Here is a 20,224-nt window from a genome sequence, read left to right on the forward strand (position 1 = left end):
AGTGTGGGTTCACACGTCTGTTCTATTCACAAGAAAGGCGTACGCATGGACAAACTAACTGGCTGAAGATGGACTAGAGCCTCGGGGCTCATACCACGTGAGACGCACGACGCTTACATCACCTAGCAATAAAAGGCCGTTCACGTCATGGCGGTGACGTAAGGCAGGGTCAGGTGTAGCCGCGGGGCGCCAGTGACGTATTTAATCCGCGGTAGTGGATAGCATGTCAATCACGGACATTGGAAGTGTCAAACACCTGTCCACACCTGTCTCCAGTGTCTGACAGGTCGTGTCCACGTCCGTACAATCCACAGTGACAACAACATTGGGATGCAAACATTTTGTGACATAATGGCCCTACACTGTACTTAGAAAAAGGAACAACACAAAACGCTTTTTGTACTGTCTGTGGTTAAGGTTATCTATGTATGCTTTACTTACCGAAGGGCCCGGTTTACCCGGAATCCCTATTTGTCCCACAGGGCCGGGAGGTCCAGCTGTACCTTGTGGTCCCTGAAAGCAAAGACAAAGCGTTTGTTTTCAATAATGACATTTTGTCATTTGATGATCGATTGACGATCTCGTCCTTTCTTGGTATTGATACTTTTGGCCATCATCACCTAAACAGTTTCCCTGACGAACAAAGGTACGTCCGCGCGCCCCTCTTAGCCAGCAAGGTAAGCTAACTTCACTAATACCGGTATAAGAAACTAAAAAAATGACCACCTTCGCGCCCCCCCCCCTTGTAAGCACGTCGCGCACCCCCCGCTGTGTTAGATGTTTCATGCAAAGAATTATACAACGGGCCCTCCAGCTGCTAGAGTTCGCACAGTCAAAGGACCCTTGCCAACACCTTGTGTTCACACAATGAACCTGAGACACGACTCGTCACGTGACACTCTCCGCAATCTGATCGAATTAATCTTCCTGCCGAGGTGCTTAAAGTCCAGCATCAACCAGGCGAAACAAAGGGCATGTACATTGTACAGTGACCCCAACCTGCGTTTAAAGATATCTACTAAGGTCGCACGACCAATCCACATTCGTTTCGACTTAGAGAAGGTGTTACACTCACAGGTTGCCAATCTTTTTCAGGTGCAAGTCGGGGGGAAGTTCGCCGCCCTGAACCTTATGGACTGCGATGTGAATGCCTGTCAGACTATCACTCCTGACTGTTTTAATGGTATGGGTTGTCACCCTTGGATGTATAATATTAAAATCATGAGTAGAAGTGCATTCATTGAGTCGAAAGGATTTTGGGAAACACCTGGGAGCACAGTAAGACGGGACCAGACAGGATTATAGAAGTCGTAACATCGTCCCCATCAGTCTGAAGTGTCTGCACAGCCAGCACCAGCGGTAAAGGATTATAGGATTCGTGACGTCACTCTCATTAGACTACAGTGTTTGTTCAGCCAGCACTAGCAGTAAAGGATTACAGGATTCGTGACGTCACTCTCATTAGACTACAGTGTTTGTTCAGCCAGCACTAGCAGTAAAGGATTACAGGATTCGTGACGTCACCTTTACGAGACTACAGTGTTTGTTCAGCCATCCCCAGCTGCAGTGACCGTGGAGTGGATGGCATTGGCGGTACAAACAAAAGCGAGAATTCCAGGGGATGTATACGTGTGTGTGAGAGAGTGTGTGTAACGATTCGCGATTCAGGCGAATCTAGTTAGATTCATTTTTATTTTTAATTCTCCTTGTGGTCAGGGAAGAGCAGTCGCGCGAGCACTGACGCGGCTCTGTGTGACTCATTCTCTTACGTCATGTATGGAATGACGTAAATGAGCTTAGCACAGCGTAACTAGGGCGACGGTAGTCAATGGAGGGAGAAGCCATACCTGAACATTGGACTCATGATTGGTCGGCACAGTCTCCAAGAAAGACTGTGAACAGGTCGTCCTAGTTACCTGGTCGCGAAGGACCTGATTGGTCAAGAGCTCGGAAGAGAACGAGTTAACTTAGGAGATCTAACGTTTCTCGGGACAAATTGGCTAAATTAGCTGTTAATCCATCCATTACACGAAACATTAATACCCTAAACATCTCTCTTTCACCTGAGGAGAGGAGAGTGGCTTTAAAGCCAGCGATACAATCACGGTGGATTGAGATGTACAAGCTTTTAGGTAAAGGTAATAGGAGGTTGCTAGCTGATTGCCCCAGTAATACACTGATATATTTTGGTGCCAATCGATTCAGTCAATCAAAGATAGCCAGAATGAGGCTTGGCGGGGAGTATTTCACCACTTGTAGATTACAACCTCTTACATGCACGTGTGGGGTTAGGCTCAGCACTTCCCATGTGCTCTTAGAGTGTCATGAACTTAAAGATGATAGAGCTGTCCTAAGTCAGGTTTTACATAATCACGGGCTATCATTAACCTTCGTCTCCTGTCTTAACCCACCTAAAGATATATGGCACACCGTACTGTCATTGGTGGTGTCAATGGTGGCTCACCACCCGTGTGGTAAATTTCTTTAAACAGGTTTAAATAGATTAGGCTAAGCGTAATGAGGGTCACTTTGAGTGAGTGTTTCGTAACATGTTTGTACAGGAATAGGCTACCTACCTGGTTTTTTTTTTTTTTTTTTTTTTTTTTTTTTTTTTTTTTGGAACTGGGGCTCAGCCCATTGTTTTGACAGAGTGATTGGATGATTCGTTTGTGTACTAGATAGTCTAAGTAGTAGACATATGGCAACAACTCTGTGACGCTGCACCACCTCTGCGACCCTGGCAGACCTCTGGACCATCCTATGCCAATTTAACTTGGTTCATATAACCTGAGCTTGCTGGCTACGTGGTCGGCATCTTCATTTCCCTCACCCTCTTCCATCTCTACCCTACCTCCTTTCCCTCTCCCACACAGTGCGAAATCGCCCTCGGGTGGAAGCACTTTCCCATCTAAACAACCTACCTACCTACCTACCTACCTACCTTCTCGGGACAGTCGAGACCAAGCAGTGAGAGAGTACGGAGCTCCGTGGAGAGTGATCAGTGTGTTTTAACTGCCTTCAACGTATATCCAACGTCCTTCAGTGGAAGATTATCATTTGTATTCCAAGTAGTGGTGTAGCAATTAATTCCACTGGAATATATCAGCTTCGCCGAGACAAGTGGTGTGGCTTTAATGTGGCTTTAATGTGGCTTTAATGTGGCTTTAATGTGGCTTTAATGTGGCTTCTAATCTCACGAACTTCGTGAAATAATTCGTCGGATATAACCTGCTGGTCCAGTCGGTCATCTCGCCAGCCCGTCTGATAACCGTAGCAGGGGGTTGACGGTGAGGGAGTAGTGTTCTTTTATTTTGTTTCATCCACATCTCATCGTTAATTAATTTCATAAACATTAAATGTGTTAATCGTTGGCCGGACCGTTTTGCTCAAAAAGGTGAAAGAGTGCGGCGAGCGTGGTTTACATGCAGATGTTTACACGCGCTCACAAACACATTCTACACATTCTTTCGTAAAACGTTACAGTGTGGTCGGACTTTATTGTCCCACTTTTGCCACTTTTGGTCCAATTAAAAACATTTTTTGGTCCGATTTTAGAGATTTTTGTCTCATTTGTCACGATATTGTCCACTTTGTCACGTTTAGGGACACGCGCTGAATGTGGACAATATTACTCCAGCCTCGACCCTACTAGCCTCGAAATCTGTTCCCTAGTTTTGAATCTGTCCAAATTACATGAAAAGGTTGTGCTTGTACATTTCTCTAGCGACAATTTATTTGAACTATTTTAGTCAGCCCATGTTTAAGATAATTTGACAGAGACGGACTTACCTGCTTGCGACATGGATTACATCTCCTTACTGTCAATGCTGGATGAGTCGGCTGCATTTGCTACTCGACCATGACATTCGGCTCCCCTGAGTTATGTTACTTCGGTCTCAGGGGCATTGTTTTGAACTGTTTTGGTCCTACCTGACTGATCGCACCCAGTCTGTGTTGTTACAGGCATCACACCGCATACTCCTCAGTACCAGGTGCCTCAAGGCTATGTTTTGGGGGCTCTTTTACTCCCTGTGTACATGCAAGCACTGGGTTCCACCATCCACCACTTTGGCCTGCAGTGCCTCATTATCCTATGTATGCCTATGATGCACAATTCCTAGCGTCTGGCCTCCCTTCCTAGCTCCAGCAGGTCCGAACCACCATACACCACACAGCAGACTGTGAAAGTCTGGATTTCTAACAAACTGAAAATGAATGACGAGAAAACTGAGGTCCTTCTGAAAGCCTCTGCTACTAAACTGAAATATTTGAATTCCTCTACCAGACCGTCCGAAATCTTGCTGTTACCGCCCCCACATCAGCTCAGTTCAGTTCAGCTCTAAGCTGGAGTCGAGGCGATGTTTATGTACCAGTGGAAGGGTTACTATGATGGACTGCAGCAGAAGTAAACCCGCGTCAGCAGCACCGGTTCTCCGCCCGCCTAAGGTGGTCTACCAGTGAACTTTATCTCAAGTGGACATCATTAGACTGTAAGTCCACCCTTCATGCCAGTGTGGTTGTGTCCATCTTCCTTCAGCTTCCCAAGACCAGTCACATCCGACCTTTCCTCTTTATAAAGAAGATGGCGGACGAAGACCGTTGTTCTCTCACTCGGCCATATTGAGACCAACTACTTTTCTTTTATATGACGTCTTTTTTCTGTTTCAAGTGACGTGAGACAAATGACGCATACAAGACGTCAGACACATGACATCATTGTACACGACCTGACACAACTCACTACAGTAGATGTGTGGCCTTCACTACAGATCTTCTGACTGACTTGCCCCACCTCTACTCTAGGGTCAACACGGCCATATTGACACAATTACTCTACAGTTAGCTTGGTCATATTTAAACTGTTACTCTAGGGTTAATATGGTCATATTGACACTAGTACTCTACAGTTAGCTTGGTTATATTCAAACTGTTACTCTAGGGTTAATATGGTCATATTGACACAATTACTCTACAGTTAGCTTGGTTATATTCAAACTGTTACTCTAGGGTTAATATGGTCATATTGACACAATTACTCTACAGTTAGCTTGGTCATATTTAAACTGTTACTCTAGGTCAACACGGTCATATTGAAACTATTACTCTACAGTTGGTTTGGTCATATTCAAACTGTTACTCTAGGGTTAATATGGTCATATTGACACTAGTACTCTACGGTTGGCTTGGTCATATTCAAACTATTACTCTAGGTCAACATGGTCATATTGAAACTATTACTCTAGGTTAACGTTGTCATATTGAAACTATTACTCTAGGTCAACATGGTCATATTCAAACTATTACTCTAGGTCAACATGGTCATATTGACACTATTACTCTACAGTTGGCTTGGTCATATTCAAACTTTTACTCTAGGTCAACATGGTCATATTGACACAGTTACTCTACAGTTGGCTTGGTCATATTCAAACTTTTACTCTAGGTCAACATGGTCATATTGACACAGTTACTCTACAGTTGGCTTGGTCATATTCAAACTATTACTCTACAGTTGGCTTGGTCATATTCAAACTATTACTCTACAGTTGGCTTGGTCATATTCAAACTATTACTCTACAGTTGGCTTGATCATATTCAAACTATTACTCTAGGTTAACATGGTCATATTGAAACTTTTAGTCTAGGTCAACATGGTCATATTCAAACTATTACTCTAGGTTAACGTTGTCATATTCAATCTGTTACTCTACGTTAACGTGGTCATATTGAAACTATTACTCTAGGTTAACATGGTCATATTCAAACTATTACTCTAGGGTTAATATGGTCATATTGACACTATTACTCTACGGTTGGCTTGATCATATTCAAACTTTTACTCTAGGTTAACATGACCATTACAAAAATAGTAGCGTTGACTGGGCCATATTCAAAGTACTACTCTAGGGTTGATCTGGCTACATTCAAACCATTACTTTGGATGGGTTGACGCCATATACTTTACGACCACCTCCCATTAATACTTTAGCCTTCAAGTTCTGCACTTGTCCGCTGCCCGCTAGCATTTATGTACTAACGGCACTACCATTAACCATTTCACTTCCAAATTATTGACCAATAACACTTTGGTCTACAAAGTGTTGTTAACCAAAATGTGGTCTTCGCCACTGGCTACTAGCGCCTCCCCACCCCACTAATACTGATACTTTTGAAGTTCCGCTATTCCCCACTAACACTTCTGAAGTTTTGCTAATCCCCACTAACACTTCTGAAGTTCCGCTATTCCCCACTAACACTTCTGAAGTTTTTCTAATCCCTACTAGTCCTTTGGGTTAAAATACCGCCTTCTAACACTCTCTACTCTGAATACTGCCAACAACGATTTTCTAAGGAAATTTCAGATCGTTTTGATGCCTTTCAAATTTTTTGTTGGTAAATTTAACTTTTTGAATGAAAGCAACAAGAAACAGTTTTCGGTGCCCTGCTCACAAGCCTGCACTATCGCAGTCAGAAAGTGGCTCACTAAACCTAGAGCACACTTCAGCTGTAAAGCGCCGCCAGTTAGAAGCGACTGGTTTCTGGCTTGGCAGACGTGTTAGCCCAGTATTTAGTGGCAATCTTCCAACAATAGACACACACAGAGGGGTCCAACTGAGGGAGAAAAAAACGGAAAGCGCAGGTTCATCACAATAAATAATGAGCAAAGTTTTCCCCAACCTTATACTCCCTCCCGAAAGCTCGTTGAAGAATTACCCTACCTGCTGAGAATGAAAACTGCTGGCTCGGTATCTTCTACAATCAGTCTATTTGCAGAAAGCACGCAGACCAACAGCCAAGAACAGACCTTACACAAGAAGGTAGCATACAGAGTCAGGAGAAACTATATCCCAGACGTGCGCAGTATACAGATAACAACCAGAAACAACAACTGAGACATGAGACAAGAACAATGTTCCACATAGAAACAGCGTATAAAATGTCAGGAACACGCACATCTCTAGATATGGTGCCAAATGCTCACATCCATAGTCCATGTAACACCTTATTCTGGCACCGTGAAGATGTCAGCTACCATCCGCACATCACTCTAACATGTTGCTGCTAAGATTTCTACTGACGAGAGCCATGAGTACTACCAGTCTCTACAGTTTTGATGTCGATGTGAACTGTGCTCCTACCAGCTGCTTCACGGGTGGACGTGTGGCAGTGCAATGCGTGTGACTGTGAGGGGTATCGTATTGCCGTGTGCACTTTCTGGTGCTGAGTATTGCAAATCTGTTTGGAGTATTGTTGTCCAGGAAAAGCTGAATATTACTCTCACACCCAGCATCACCACCACACCTGACCGGAGTGCGAGGCGCCCTGCTGGGTGTGATTTGGCAGCTTCAACATTTGCCACACTATGATATCAGGGGTTAGCAAGAAAGACATGATGGATCCTGCCTTCAAATCACTAAGCAATGATAGCACAAGTACTTTATATTTCACTTCACATTCAACAGTAACTACAATAACAAGTGGCCACCTTTTCCTTCTTCTCCTGCCCACCCCCCATGACTTCTTTCTGTAATTTTCAACCTGTGCTTTTGTACGTGTTGTGTTGGTCTTCTGTTCAAATGCACTGAGCTCACTAACAAGCAGGAAACTTTAATATTGAGATTATGATTGTTATTATTAAATATGTAAATGCACATATTTAGTTTCCACCCACCCACAGGAGACAATGATCTGTGTCAGGGAATTGTAATGAAGAGCTGGCCTGCGGGAAAATTTTCTATGATTTATGTTTGTTCAGTTTGATGCATTATTTCGTATTTGCAGTTCTGTGTGTTGTGCTGCAGGATTTTACTTACTGGCCTATACAAGTAAATATACCTTGCCTTTAATCTGTAATAAACTTGTTAGGCTAAATTCTTTGGGGTCCCAGGGACCCCTTCTTCAGATTTTTAAGGGGTCCTTGTTCTTTGCCCAAATTTGAAGGGGACCCCATTGAAGAAAATTGAAGGGGTCCTCCGAACTTTTAATGCGTACTGTACGCAATTTTTTGCGTAAGCAGAAGCCCTGGTCCATTGTAGAAATTGCTTTCACTCTCTATAATAATAGTGCTACCATGGTTTATAATTAAATGCAATACCTAGAATTGAACATGAAAGTGTAGCATGCAGTACATAACATTTCAACCAAGAATGAAATTAGCAATTGTCATAAGTTACATTTGACCAGTGAAATGATGTGGATGTTTTATGACATTTCATTTAATTACATGGGTTCTTGTGCACAACGCTTCTGTCAGTTATCGGTAAACTGTTTTAAAAATGATAACATGCAATTTTTCAAATATTAAAGGTTTGCAAAAACTACTTACTGTATTTTGTTCGCACTATGTCTAATTGTTTTATGTTATTTTATGTTTTCATGATCTAATACACGGTGACATACTTGTCTTCTCTTTCAATTTACATGCATGTCTTTGTAAAGGTTCGCAAGCCACAGAAAACATTGTAATGTTCTCAAAAATATCTCATCAGACTATATAAAGCAAAGGTATAACGATCAGCGATTATTAAATAGCAACAACTGTACAGAAAGCAAATGGTTCGCCAAGATATATATATATATATTTTGTTTTAGAGTTGTCGATGTCCGTCTCTGCCAAGGATCGAGCTGACATTGAAGAAAAGTAGGTGACTGTCGATCGACCTATTGAACTACTGGACAGTCTAACGGCTAAAACTCATCAACACACTGTGAAGATGGATGTGGCTTGACTGAGTTAGCAAAATAAACACCCTCATTAAAAGCGTTCATTCGTTTAACAATTAATGAAGACAATAAAATCTTTGCATCGTATCGTGTTGGGGATAACTCGCCGATCTTGACAGTTTCTTGCCGAGTTGCGCCCCTGTACAGCAGGAGAAGTAGAAGCTGCGCTGCTTCCAGCGGCAAGTCCTCTACTGCTGAGCCTGCAGCTGGAGACGACGCCACCAGCGACAACAACGACGCCACCAACGACAACAACGACGCCACCAGCGACAACAACGACGCCACCAACGACAACAACGACGCCACCAACGACAACAACGACGCCACCAACGACAACAACGACGCCACCAGCGACAACAACGACGCCACCAACGACAACAACGACGCCACCAGCGACGACAACGACGCCACCAACGACAACAACGACGCCACCAGCGACAACAACGACGCCATCAGCGACAACAACGACGCCACCAGCGACAACGACGTCGCACACGGGACGGCATGCCGCACACCAGCAGCAACACTAGCATCGGGGGCATGTATCTGCTTCTGTGATGCTCGTGTGCGAGCCCCTTAACGTGAGAGTTGTATTGTCAGTGTGGACAGACATTGCTTTCACAACCTGAACTTTCATCGCGCGAGCCTCGTTGGTTTCGCCACTGAGTCCACTGAGGAGGACGTTCGAGAGATAACCCCGGCCTTTCCGATTGAACTAAGTGGAAGTTCATGACAAAGAGTTAGTGTGAGAGATATCTTAATATATATATATATTGTATGGTCATGATGAATACAGCACTTTTATTTGTGAATTGTAAGAAAAGTAGTCTGAGTTAACAACAGTTTTCACGACAGTTTTCATATTTGAAAATTTAACGTTTTGATTCCTGACGTGTTAAAAATTTAGTTAGCAAACTCTGTGACTTCACAATGGGGAGGTGTATGTCTTCTGAACTTCATCAGGGAAGGTTGATGCAGCCTTCTTTTGTAATCGTCATGTTATTTGTGGTACGCCCCTGTCGGTGTTCGTGGCCCATCCGGTCAGTCGAGTGCTTGACATAGTCTGGTGCTGAGTGTTAATGGTGGAAAGTCCTGCTCGTTGTCAAAGTCCTTGGTCCAGAGAAAAACAGAGGAAAGAAAAGAATTCACAATCAAAAATGTATGATCTTGACAGTCCAAGGCAATCTTTGTCATTTGTTGAAAGAATGGCCTTTTGTCACGAGTGTGTGTGACGTGAACGTGACATGCCTGTCCAGTTGAACATCCACAAAGGGGGATAACTGTGAGCTATGCCGTCACGCCCATTGCAGAAGCTGGATGCTTGCTTGCTGATGGAGTCAGCCACTGTGCGGCTTTACGAACTTGAGAAGGAGTCACACGCCGACTGTCAGGCAAGAAATCCATTCTTCAGACGGCAATGCGCCTGGCCTGCAGCGCGGTCACGTGACACCACATGACGCCACATCAGCTCCTGCCACGTTGCCACCTTCTGCGTGCAGCCCAGTCACGTGGCAGACTTGCAAGCACTTAATGAGCTAGAGGCATGACTTGGCCCGATTAGTGTTTCATTAGCTTTCATGTGACGGCCTTCAGCTGCTCACCATCGTCAGCTGACGAGGCACAGACAGGGCGATGTCGTTCTGGAAGGGAAGCCATGTGTGTGTTCGTTGTGCATGTAAATAACAACATATCACAGATTAATGCCTATTTTCATCATGACCCCTCGTAGTAGCGCTCTGACTTGTCTGGCTGACAAACTGGCTGACAAACTGGCTGACAACCTCTCTACAAGTGAGGGCTGCAGCACACGGCGCCAAGAGGTGCAGCGCGCGGGCGCAGGTGATGACTGACCTTGAACGCCACGCGCCCCTTGAAGTACCGAGTGAGCTCTATGAACCAAAGAGTGTAAAAACATATGTTCACTTATGTTCACATCCTTCAACCGTAGATATAAAAACGCATGCTCTATTCCTTGAACCGCAGACTGAAAACACGTGTCCCTCAGAGCAGAGGGCAAAGAAAGCTGTAGAACGAATATGTCTGAAGTTAACAAGTGTAAAACCTCTCTTCTCCCATAAAACATAGTATTAAGCATACACGTTATGGCTCTGTAAAATATAAGTATGATGACTGAGCTTACACCATCTCCAGAAGCACAGAGTGCGAGATATGGTGTGTACTGAAGCATGGCCGGGAGGAGCGAGGGTGTGTGGTGACGTGCAGAATGCAGCAGCTGTGGGATGGGTATTGTTGAGACTGAAGCTCTGTCTGCCCTACTTGGCACACCATTCACCCAGGCAAGTCTATGGATTATTTCTGGCCAAGAATGTCTGAGACTGACAGCAGGGCTGACGTAGTGGGCCGGAGGCTGATGAAGGGGGAAGGTGGGAGAGGTTGGGGGGGGGGGGCAGAAGTTAAACGATGGCTTCTCGCTCAGTGCCGGCGGTCAGAAATGAGTGGTGGGAACAGCCTGACGGATGAAGCAGCCTCAACGATTGTCTGGTTTACTTTCTCCTGTGACAGAAGAACTGAATAAAGTTTAGAGAAGAAAACAGACCGTGCGTTCTGCAGACAGATGCTTATGATAGCGCCATAGCACTGGGCTTTCTGTGTGTCAGGTGTTTATGTACTGGGCTTTCTGTGTGTCAGGTGTTTATGTACTGGGCTTTCTGTGTGTCAGGTGTTTATGTACTGGGCTTTCTGTGTGTCAGGTGTTTATGTACTGGGCTTTCTGTGTGTCAGGTGTTTATGTACTGGGCTTTCTGTGTGTCAGGTGTTTATGTACGGGCTTTCTGTGTGTCAGATGTTTATGTACGGGCTTTCTGTGTGTCAGGTGTTTATGTACGGGCTTTCTGTGTGTCAGGTATTTATGTACTGGGCTTTCTGTGTGTCAGGTGTTTATGTACTGGGCTTTCTGTGTGTCAGGTGTTTATGTACTGGGCTTTCTGTGTGTCAGGTGTTTATGTACTGGGCTTTCTGTGTGTCAGGTGTTTATGTACTGGCTTTCTGTGTTCAGGTGTTTATGTACGGGCTTTCTGTGTGTCAGATGTTTATGTACGGGCTTTCTGTGTGTCAGGTGTTTATGTACGGGCTTTCTGTGTGTCAGGTATTTATGTACTGGGCTTTCTGTGTGTCAGTGTTTATGTACGGGCTTTTCTGTGTGTCAGGTGTTTATGTACGGGCTTTCTGTGTGTCAGGTATTTATGTACTGGGCTTTCTGTGTGTCAGGTGTTTATGTACGGGCTTTCTGTGTGTCAGGTGTTTATGTACTGGGCTTTCTATGTGTCAGGTGTTTATGTACGGGCTTTCTGTGTGTCAGGTGTTTATGTACGGGCTTTCTGTGTGTCAGGTATTTATGTACTGGGCTTTCTGTGTGTCAGGTGTTTATGTACGGGCTTTCTGTGTGTCAGGTGTTTATGTACTGGGCTTTCTGTGTGTCAGGTGTTTATGTACTGGCAAAGTTGTCCACATTGACTTCAGGGCTCATAGCGTTTCAAGCTGATCAGCGATCAGGGTATAAATCAGGTTAGGTTGTTCACAGGCCATGCAAAGTGTGTGAGACAAGTCAGGCCAGATACACCAGGTTGGTTACAGAAGACACTACAGGTAAGATGGTCATTTCAAGCCAGGCAGCAATCAGATAAGGAGTATAATCAGGCCAAGCTGTTCATAAATCAGATGAAACTTAGGAAATGTTAGAGGGCTAACAGATACAAAAGTAAGGTAGAGAGGTCGGGTGTTCACATGTCCATGGGTAAAGAGGAAAGTATCTATTGCCGTTCACAGTATGTAAAACCGTCATATCATGTAGGCGCAATACCTACAGTCAGTCGGCATAGTTTGTTCATGACATACAGTCAGTCACAGTATCTGTAGTCAGTCACAACATTTTATTTATGGCATACAGTTTGTCACATTATCTTAAGTCTGTCAAAGAAGTTAAAGATTTAAAGTAGTCACAGTTTATAGTCATTCATGACATATGTATGTACACAGTGTATACATACCTAGTCTATTGTCATCATAGCATCGTTCGTCACAGTCCTTCATTATGTACGATCCATCACAAGATGGTATCAGCGATATTTAAGTGAAAACAAGAGAGTGATAGAGAGACGGGGTGAGCAGAGAACTGAAATAGACTGATACTTCTCTACATTCTAGCACTTGTGTAAATTCTTGCAGTAGGAACTAAGCAATCGAGTGGGAACTAAACTCACCCTGTCTAAGCTCTCCTGCTATGATCCCTGAAGTCAATGTGGACAACTTTGAATGGTCTCATCTCCCATACAAGTAGCAGCCATCAAGGCCTCGGAGGTGAGGAGTGCAAACAATCCAAGAGGGATGAATGATGCCAGGCAAACACTACTGACAACTTGTATGTTAGTTCTGTGGCCCAATGTAGTGGGTAGGGTGATATCAGTGTGAATGATAGCCGAAAGTTTTATCAGCCCATCAACATTCAAAGTGAGACCACACTGAAACTCCAGCAGCTAGTCTTCCTTCAATCACTGCGGTTCACAGAAAGCCTGACCCTTGACCTGACGTGTAGGTCAGGGAGTTGACCTTAGAGTCAGCAAACTTGACTTGTGAGTGAAAGATGCAAGAATGATAATAATAATAATAAAAAAAATTCGCATTGACGGCTCTGGGGGCGCTGATCAGACGAGATTTGACGAGATTTACCACATTTTGCCGCACGCGCAAAAGTGAGTGTATGTGAGTGTATGAAAGACCGAGAGGTGGTAGAGAAAGAGAGGTGATTCTGATAAGGATACCAGGGTAGCCAGATTATGTGTGTGTTCTTGAGAGAGAGAGAGAGGAAGAGATGGAGGTACAGAAAGAGAAGTGAATGTGATAGGAAGTCAAGGCTGCCAGACATACTAAAAGAAAAAGTTGCCAATACTTTATTGAATGAACAATAATTTCGATAATATGTCGATATCCATGCCGGCTGTTACAAAAGAAATAAAGGTAAGGATAGTCTCCTAACCTTTCGGTCGCTAAGAGGGAGGTGAAAAAGATCGTGCTTAACTCGGAACTAGATTATCGGAGGATGATGACTATCTCATCGACCTCCCAGTCATCTGTGGACTCACGCATTTCCTACAGCTTTGTACCTGAGAGGTGGGTGGGATGGGGTGGGGGAAGAGTTTTCTGTGCCAAAAGACTAAGGTAGATACCGAACAGGCGTGTTTCTGGGTTCAAGCCCTCCCTTCAGCCATATCCTTGTAGCTATGACAGCCTTAATAATATTGACCATCGCTACATATATACAGCAGTGATAATCATAGCAGTCACTACACCGATACTGATCAAAGAGTTTGCTTTACTAACGACCAGATACTTATAAGAGAGTTTGCTTCACTAACGACCAGATACTGATCAGAAAGTTTGCTTCACTAACGACCAGATACTGATCAGAAAGTTTGCTTTACTAACGACCAGATACTGATCAAAGAGTTTGCTTTACTAACGACCAGATACTGATCAAAGAGTTTGCTTCACTAACGACCAGATACTGATCAAAGAGTTTGCTTTACTAACGACCAGATACTGATCAGAGAGTTTGCTTTACTAACGACCAGATACTGATCAGAAAGTTTACTTCACTAACGACCAGATACTGATCAGAGAGTTTGCTTTACTAACGACCAGATACTGATCAGAGAGTTTGCTTTACTAACGACCAGATACTGATCAAAGAGTTTGCTTTACTAACGACCAGATACTTATCAAAGAGTTTGCTTTACTAACGACCAGATACTGATCAAAGAGTTTGCTTCACTAACGACCAGATACTGATCAAAGAGTTTGCTTTACTAACGACCAGATACTGATCAGAGAGTTTGCTTCACTAACGACCAGATACTGATCAAAGAGTTACTGATCAGAAGATTTGCTTACTAACGACCAGATACTGATCAGAAAGTTTGCTTCACTAACGACCAGATACTGATCAGAAGTTTGCTTCACTAACGACCAGATACTGATCAGAAGAGTTTGCTTCACTAACGACCAGATACTGATCAGAAAAGTTTGCTTCACTAACGACCAGATACTGATCAGAAAGTTTGCTTCACTAACGACCAGATACTGATCAGAGAGTTTGCTTCACTAACGACCAGATACTGATCAAGAGTTTGCTTCACTAACGACCAATACTGATCAAAGAGTTTGCTTCACTAACGACCGATACTGATAAGTTTGCTTCACTAACGACCAGATACTGATCAGAAAGTTTGCTTCACTAACGACCAGATACTGATCAGAGAGTTTGCTTCACTAACGACCAGATACTGATCAGAGAGTTTGCTTCACTAACGACCAGATACTGATCAGAAAGTTTGCTTCACTAACGACCAGATACTGATCAGAAAGTTTGCTTCACTAACGACCAGATACTGATCAGAGAGTTTGCTTCACTAACGACCAGATACTGATCAGAGAGTTTGCTTTACTAACGACCAGATACTGATCAGAAAGTTTGCTTCACTAACGACCAGATACTGATCAAAGAGTTTGCTTCACTAACGACCAGATACTGATCAAAGAGTTTGCTTCACTAACGACCAGATACTGATCAGAAAGTTTGCTTCACTAACGACCAGATACTGATCAGAAAGTTTGCTTCACTAACGACCAGATACTGATCAGAGAGTTTACTTCACTAACGACCAGATACTGATCAGAAAGTTTGCTTCACTAACGACCAGATACTGATCAGAAAGTTTGCTTCACTAACGACCAGATACTGATCAGACTGGCGAGAGGAGAAAGTTTGCTGTATTAGCTGCCTACAAATGGCAAGTCGCGAGACAAACCCTGTCTTGCAGCGGACACCATCCTCAGGAGGAATCCCATTGTTTGTGCTCGCGGAGCAAGTAGTCTGTGTGGATGCACAGGTTCTGTTTGTCGCAAAACGTTTTTCAATTATCTGAAATAGGTATCGCCATTATGTCTCTAAAGAGAATTGTTTGGCACTGCAAAGGTCGACAAAGTTTTCTAGCAAAGAAATCAGCATAACTTCGACCAATGTTCGCCCTCGCCAGTAAAGTACTGGATACACAGGAAGAAATGAGGGAAGGAAAACACACACACACTTCATCCTCACAAACATGCAAACACTTACACATGTACACATCCACACCCACACCCACACACAGATGGAAGGAGAAAGAGAGCGAAAATAGTATGGTTGTACTTACTACATAGTAGACAGTAGTCATTCGGTCTCCCTGTATAATGATTGTCTTTACTGGCGTTTGATATATTTCATATCATCATGTTCTCAAGCAGATATATATATATATTTATTGTGTTGGTGTTGTCATGTAGATTTTCCATTTGTCACTTGATCTCTACATAAACTCTAAATTTTGTCGTGTGCACGGATGTGTATTTCATTTGTACGTGTCCTGATGTGTAGACATAGCTATCAAATATCACACGTATAGATATATATATACAGATATCACAAGTAAGTGGTTTATTCTAACATCAAGAAATAGCGAAACAGAAATGTAAGAAACACCTGTAGAAAGAGAAAACAAAGAGCAATGGAAAAAAAAACAAAGAAAATGACTTTTGAAAAAACTCGAATCATGAAGACCCAAAAGACTTGAAGCAACTACTGTGAGAATCAGTAGAAAGCAATGATAGCAGATGACCACAAGACAGTGGTGACATGTCAAAGACTGTGAAAGCGTCTGTCCCATGTGAAGTATTATGATACGCACAGTTATACGTGACAGACGTGACACAAACACGGTAAATCTTTACAAACAGCACAAACATGGCACCTGACACATACATGGCAGATGACACATCCACTGGGGGTCACAATGCCCACAACACGTAACACATATGGAACACGGGGCACAGATGCTCCACGATCACGGAACAGGACAGTGCACACGACACTTAAGCAAGGAAGTTGCTCAGCTAGAGGCCTGCCTCCGGCAAAACCAAAAAGCATGTGGGGTGTACTCACCGGTCGGCCGTCCATGCCGGGCTGTCCTCGGGGCCCCTCCGGTCCGCGCTCGCCCGGATCGCCCTGATAATAATAGTAACGTACAGTCGCCTGAACAGCATCGTCAGCCACGCCCAGCACGTACAGCAACAGCGCACGCAGCAGCATCCACGCAGACAGACTTGCCACTCTCATGATCCGCTCATCCTCACATGCCGCCGACAACAACCGCAACAGCTATCCTCATCGTGCCTCTAACCACGTCTATGGCGCTTTCTGCTGTCGGCTCTTTGGTGTGTATCCACATGCAGGCAATGAAGCCATGCGTGGCGGGCGGAGCAAGCCAACTGTGAAGTGGAACACAACACGAGCTTCGGAGGGGGGAAGGGGAATTGAAGGTAAGGTGTGTGGGGGGGGGGGGGGTAGGAAAAGGAAAGAACCAAGCCGGAAGTGGCTGCACAACAAAAGGGTCAGGGTCAGAGTTAGGGTTAGGGTTAGGTCATGAATCGGCGGCGACGCGTTTCTACGAGACTTGGCTTTGGCCAAGGCCGCAAAGTCGACAAGAAATCACGGGCCGGGGACGGAGGAGGTGGTAGGGAAGGGGGGATCCTTAGCTCCTGGGGTTCGTCAGTGCTGGCGTCCCAAACCAAACGGCTGCCATCTTGCGCTCCTCTCCGCCACGCACCTCACTCCAGCCAGCGGCATTGCCAGAGCCTTTCTCTTCTCCTCAGCTGTAGACAGTGCCGCCTGCTGGAGGCTTGGCACAGCCCGACATGCGACTGCAAGTCACACATCCCACAAGACGCAGACAGAGTGAGACAGACAGATGCTGGAGGAGAAACGAGCATCGGATGCAAGTGTAACATTTCAGGCTCAGTTCGGGTTGTGGGTTTGGAGGTGTTGGCTTTGCGTAGCAACTCTCTTTTGTTTCCTTCATTTCACTCTCTTGTCACTTAGGATTAACCCTACTCACCCAACTTCTTTTGTCAAGGTTAATCCTATTCCTCCTACCTTTTGTCTCTCTTGTCACTTAGGGTTAACTCTTCTTCCCCTTTTCTCTCTCCTTTGTTGTCTCCTCCCTTAACTCCCAACCTATTTCTTCCATCCTCACTACAATGTAGACGACTGCAGAGACTGGCAATCCTGGCAATCCTGGCAATCCTGGCAATCCTGGTGTTAATCTAGAAATGACTCGTGGAGTGTTGATACCACAATAAACTGGGGCTATACTATAATGAATTGGGCTCCTGTTAAAACCATAATAAACTAGGGGTGGAATATAATAAGCTGGCAGTTTATGCTATAAGGAACTGGTGCAGTGGTTATACTATCGTGAACAGGACTAGTGTCAATATTCTAGAATAATCTACCGGAGTGTTTGAAAGTGTTATAAACGCACGAGGGCTGCCTTCCACGCGTTTACTTCAAGTTGCTAAGTAGCCATAGTTGAAACAAGATACCAGGTATGCCAGTCTCACGAGGTTAGTGTGTGTGTGTATATATATAGATGTGTGCTTATCACCACCAACATCTAATCCTTTAATCATTAATATGTCATGGTCATCATCGGCCTCCGAAGGGCGAACGAGATGTGTGTATGTATGTGTGTGTGAGAGACAGAGAGAGAGAGAGGGAGGAGCATCAGCAGTTAAAAGTATTACTTTCATCTCTGTTGTTATGGAAAGGATGATCATGAGCATATTGACCATCTGACACTCACGGGGCAGAGTTATTGTGTCAATGAAAAGATCATGTTTGGCTCCTGGTCATGATAATAAAAGTACTGTCGGTAGTCAGGGCTAACCCTAACCCTAAATTGTTGTTTCGGTGACAAACTTATGTTTCTCCCCTGTCACAAATGTGCTATTCAAAAAAGAATCATTTGGATGGGAAGGGAAAGAGAAACAAAAGATGAAAGGGCGGCAAACGATTTGCGTGGGAGTGCGTGGGTTTGATGTGTGTTGATGTCAGGGTGTCATTCACAGGATGCTCTATCAATATCAGAAACTGTGAAGATAAGGGCCGACAAATGTAGATGAACTTTTGCTGTGTCTTGTGCCCTTGGCAGAGATGGGAAGCCTGATAGTGTACCTGGGTGCTCTGGTGTGAAGTTCTGACTAGACTTCATGTTCTTGAGGTATTAAACGAGTGTTATTTATTCACATGAACCTCTTGAGGCTTTGTTTGGAATCGTTCTGTAAGTTTCTGTCTCCATGTAATTACTTGATTAGCAGTATTGCGATTTAAGTTCAAAGATTATTAGATTTTAAGGACTGTGCTTTTCTGTCCAGGTATTTTTATTGTTTTCTCTGTGTTCTTTGTATATTAGTACGCCGGATCCAGCTGGGCTTCAAAAGGGGCAACAGCATGTGTCTGTGTTCTTTTCTCTAATGGCCACTTCAGCATTGGTCTCCTTTCATTCTTCCTTCTCCATCTCGCTCTCTCTTCTTCCTCTTATGTCTCAGCCTCTCACTCAAACACCATACACAGCCATTGCTGCTAAATGACTATTCCCAAACAGATTACTGTTAAAAGACATATTGACAGACATATTAATGCTAAATGACTAGATAGACATTATTGCTAATAATTCAGGCGTACTGACAATGTTACCATTGCTAAAAGACTGAGGTGTCTTGATAGACATAATTACTGCTAAATCAGGCATCTGGATGCACTTCTGTAGTGTAATCAGTGCTAATGATGCTCTGTTTTGTAACGATTCTATAAATATATCTTTATTCAATTCTCTAATAAATGGAAGATTTCATTATGCAGTTTTGTAATACAGCGGTTTTTAATTGGTTATGGAGCAAGATTCGGCCACTGTATATTTCAAAAACCTACCTTGACACCATTAAGTCCAGGAATACCAGGATTTCCAGCTGCCCCTGGCTGCCCCTGAAGTTCAAGTCAAGGAAGAAAAGCGAAATATACACACAGATTAAGGAGAAACATAGCTGGCGATACACACAAAATGCACGAGAAAGGTAGTGGTGAATAAGAAGTGCAACAGAATTGAAGTTAGTGAAACATACAGAAGGAGAAATAAAGCTAGTAATAAACAGAGTGAGAAATAAAGCTAGTGATACACATAGAAACAATGACAAACAAAGCTAGTGATACACACTGAATGAAAAACTCAATACAAAATCAAGGTGGAAACAGAGTGGTAAAATACTCATCCAACGCATTTTATGATACAAAAAGGACCAATCACTGCAAAATTAAGGCAGTTGATTGATTAAGGCAGTTGATTGATTGATTAGGTGTGAGAGAGAAGAGTAGTATGGAGGATACAATAGCAGGAAAGGAATGGGCAGAAGAGGAGGGAGAACAGCAAGAAAGGAATAGAGAACGCAGTGAAAGGAGAGAAAATAACCAGGAGAGATGGAGAGTATCATGAAGAAGAGACAATAGCAGAAAGGGAATAGATAACACAGTGGAAGGAGAGATAATATCAGGGAAGAAATATGAAACAATCGAATGGGAGGGAATATCAGGGAAGCAATAGGAAAGACAATGGAA

General features: G+C 43.8%; 1 protein-coding gene across 1 annotated transcript in view; it reads right to left on the bottom strand.

The window, feature by feature from the left end:
- The window catches only part of LOC112574514 (collagen alpha-1(XXII) chain-like), a 79,393-nt gene that overhangs the window by 22,943 nt on the left and 36,226 nt on the right, over window positions 1–20,224 (bottom strand). The window contains exons 26-28 of the mRNA XM_025255641.1: window positions 19,544–19,597; window positions 16,718–16,780; window positions 442–513 (exon numbers count right to left, since the gene is read on the bottom strand). Coding sequence (XP_025111426.1) covers window positions 442–513; window positions 16,718–16,780; window positions 19,544–19,597 — 189 coding nt within the window. The remainder of the gene's footprint in view (window positions 1–441; window positions 514–16,717; window positions 16,781–19,543; window positions 19,598–20,224) is intronic.

Source organism: Pomacea canaliculata, linkage group LG10 (genome assembly GCF_003073045.1).
Source record: "Pomacea canaliculata isolate SZHN2017 linkage group LG10, ASM307304v1, whole genome shotgun sequence".
Lineage (NCBI taxonomy): Eukaryota > Metazoa > Mollusca > Gastropoda > Architaenioglossa > Ampullariidae > Pomacea > Pomacea canaliculata.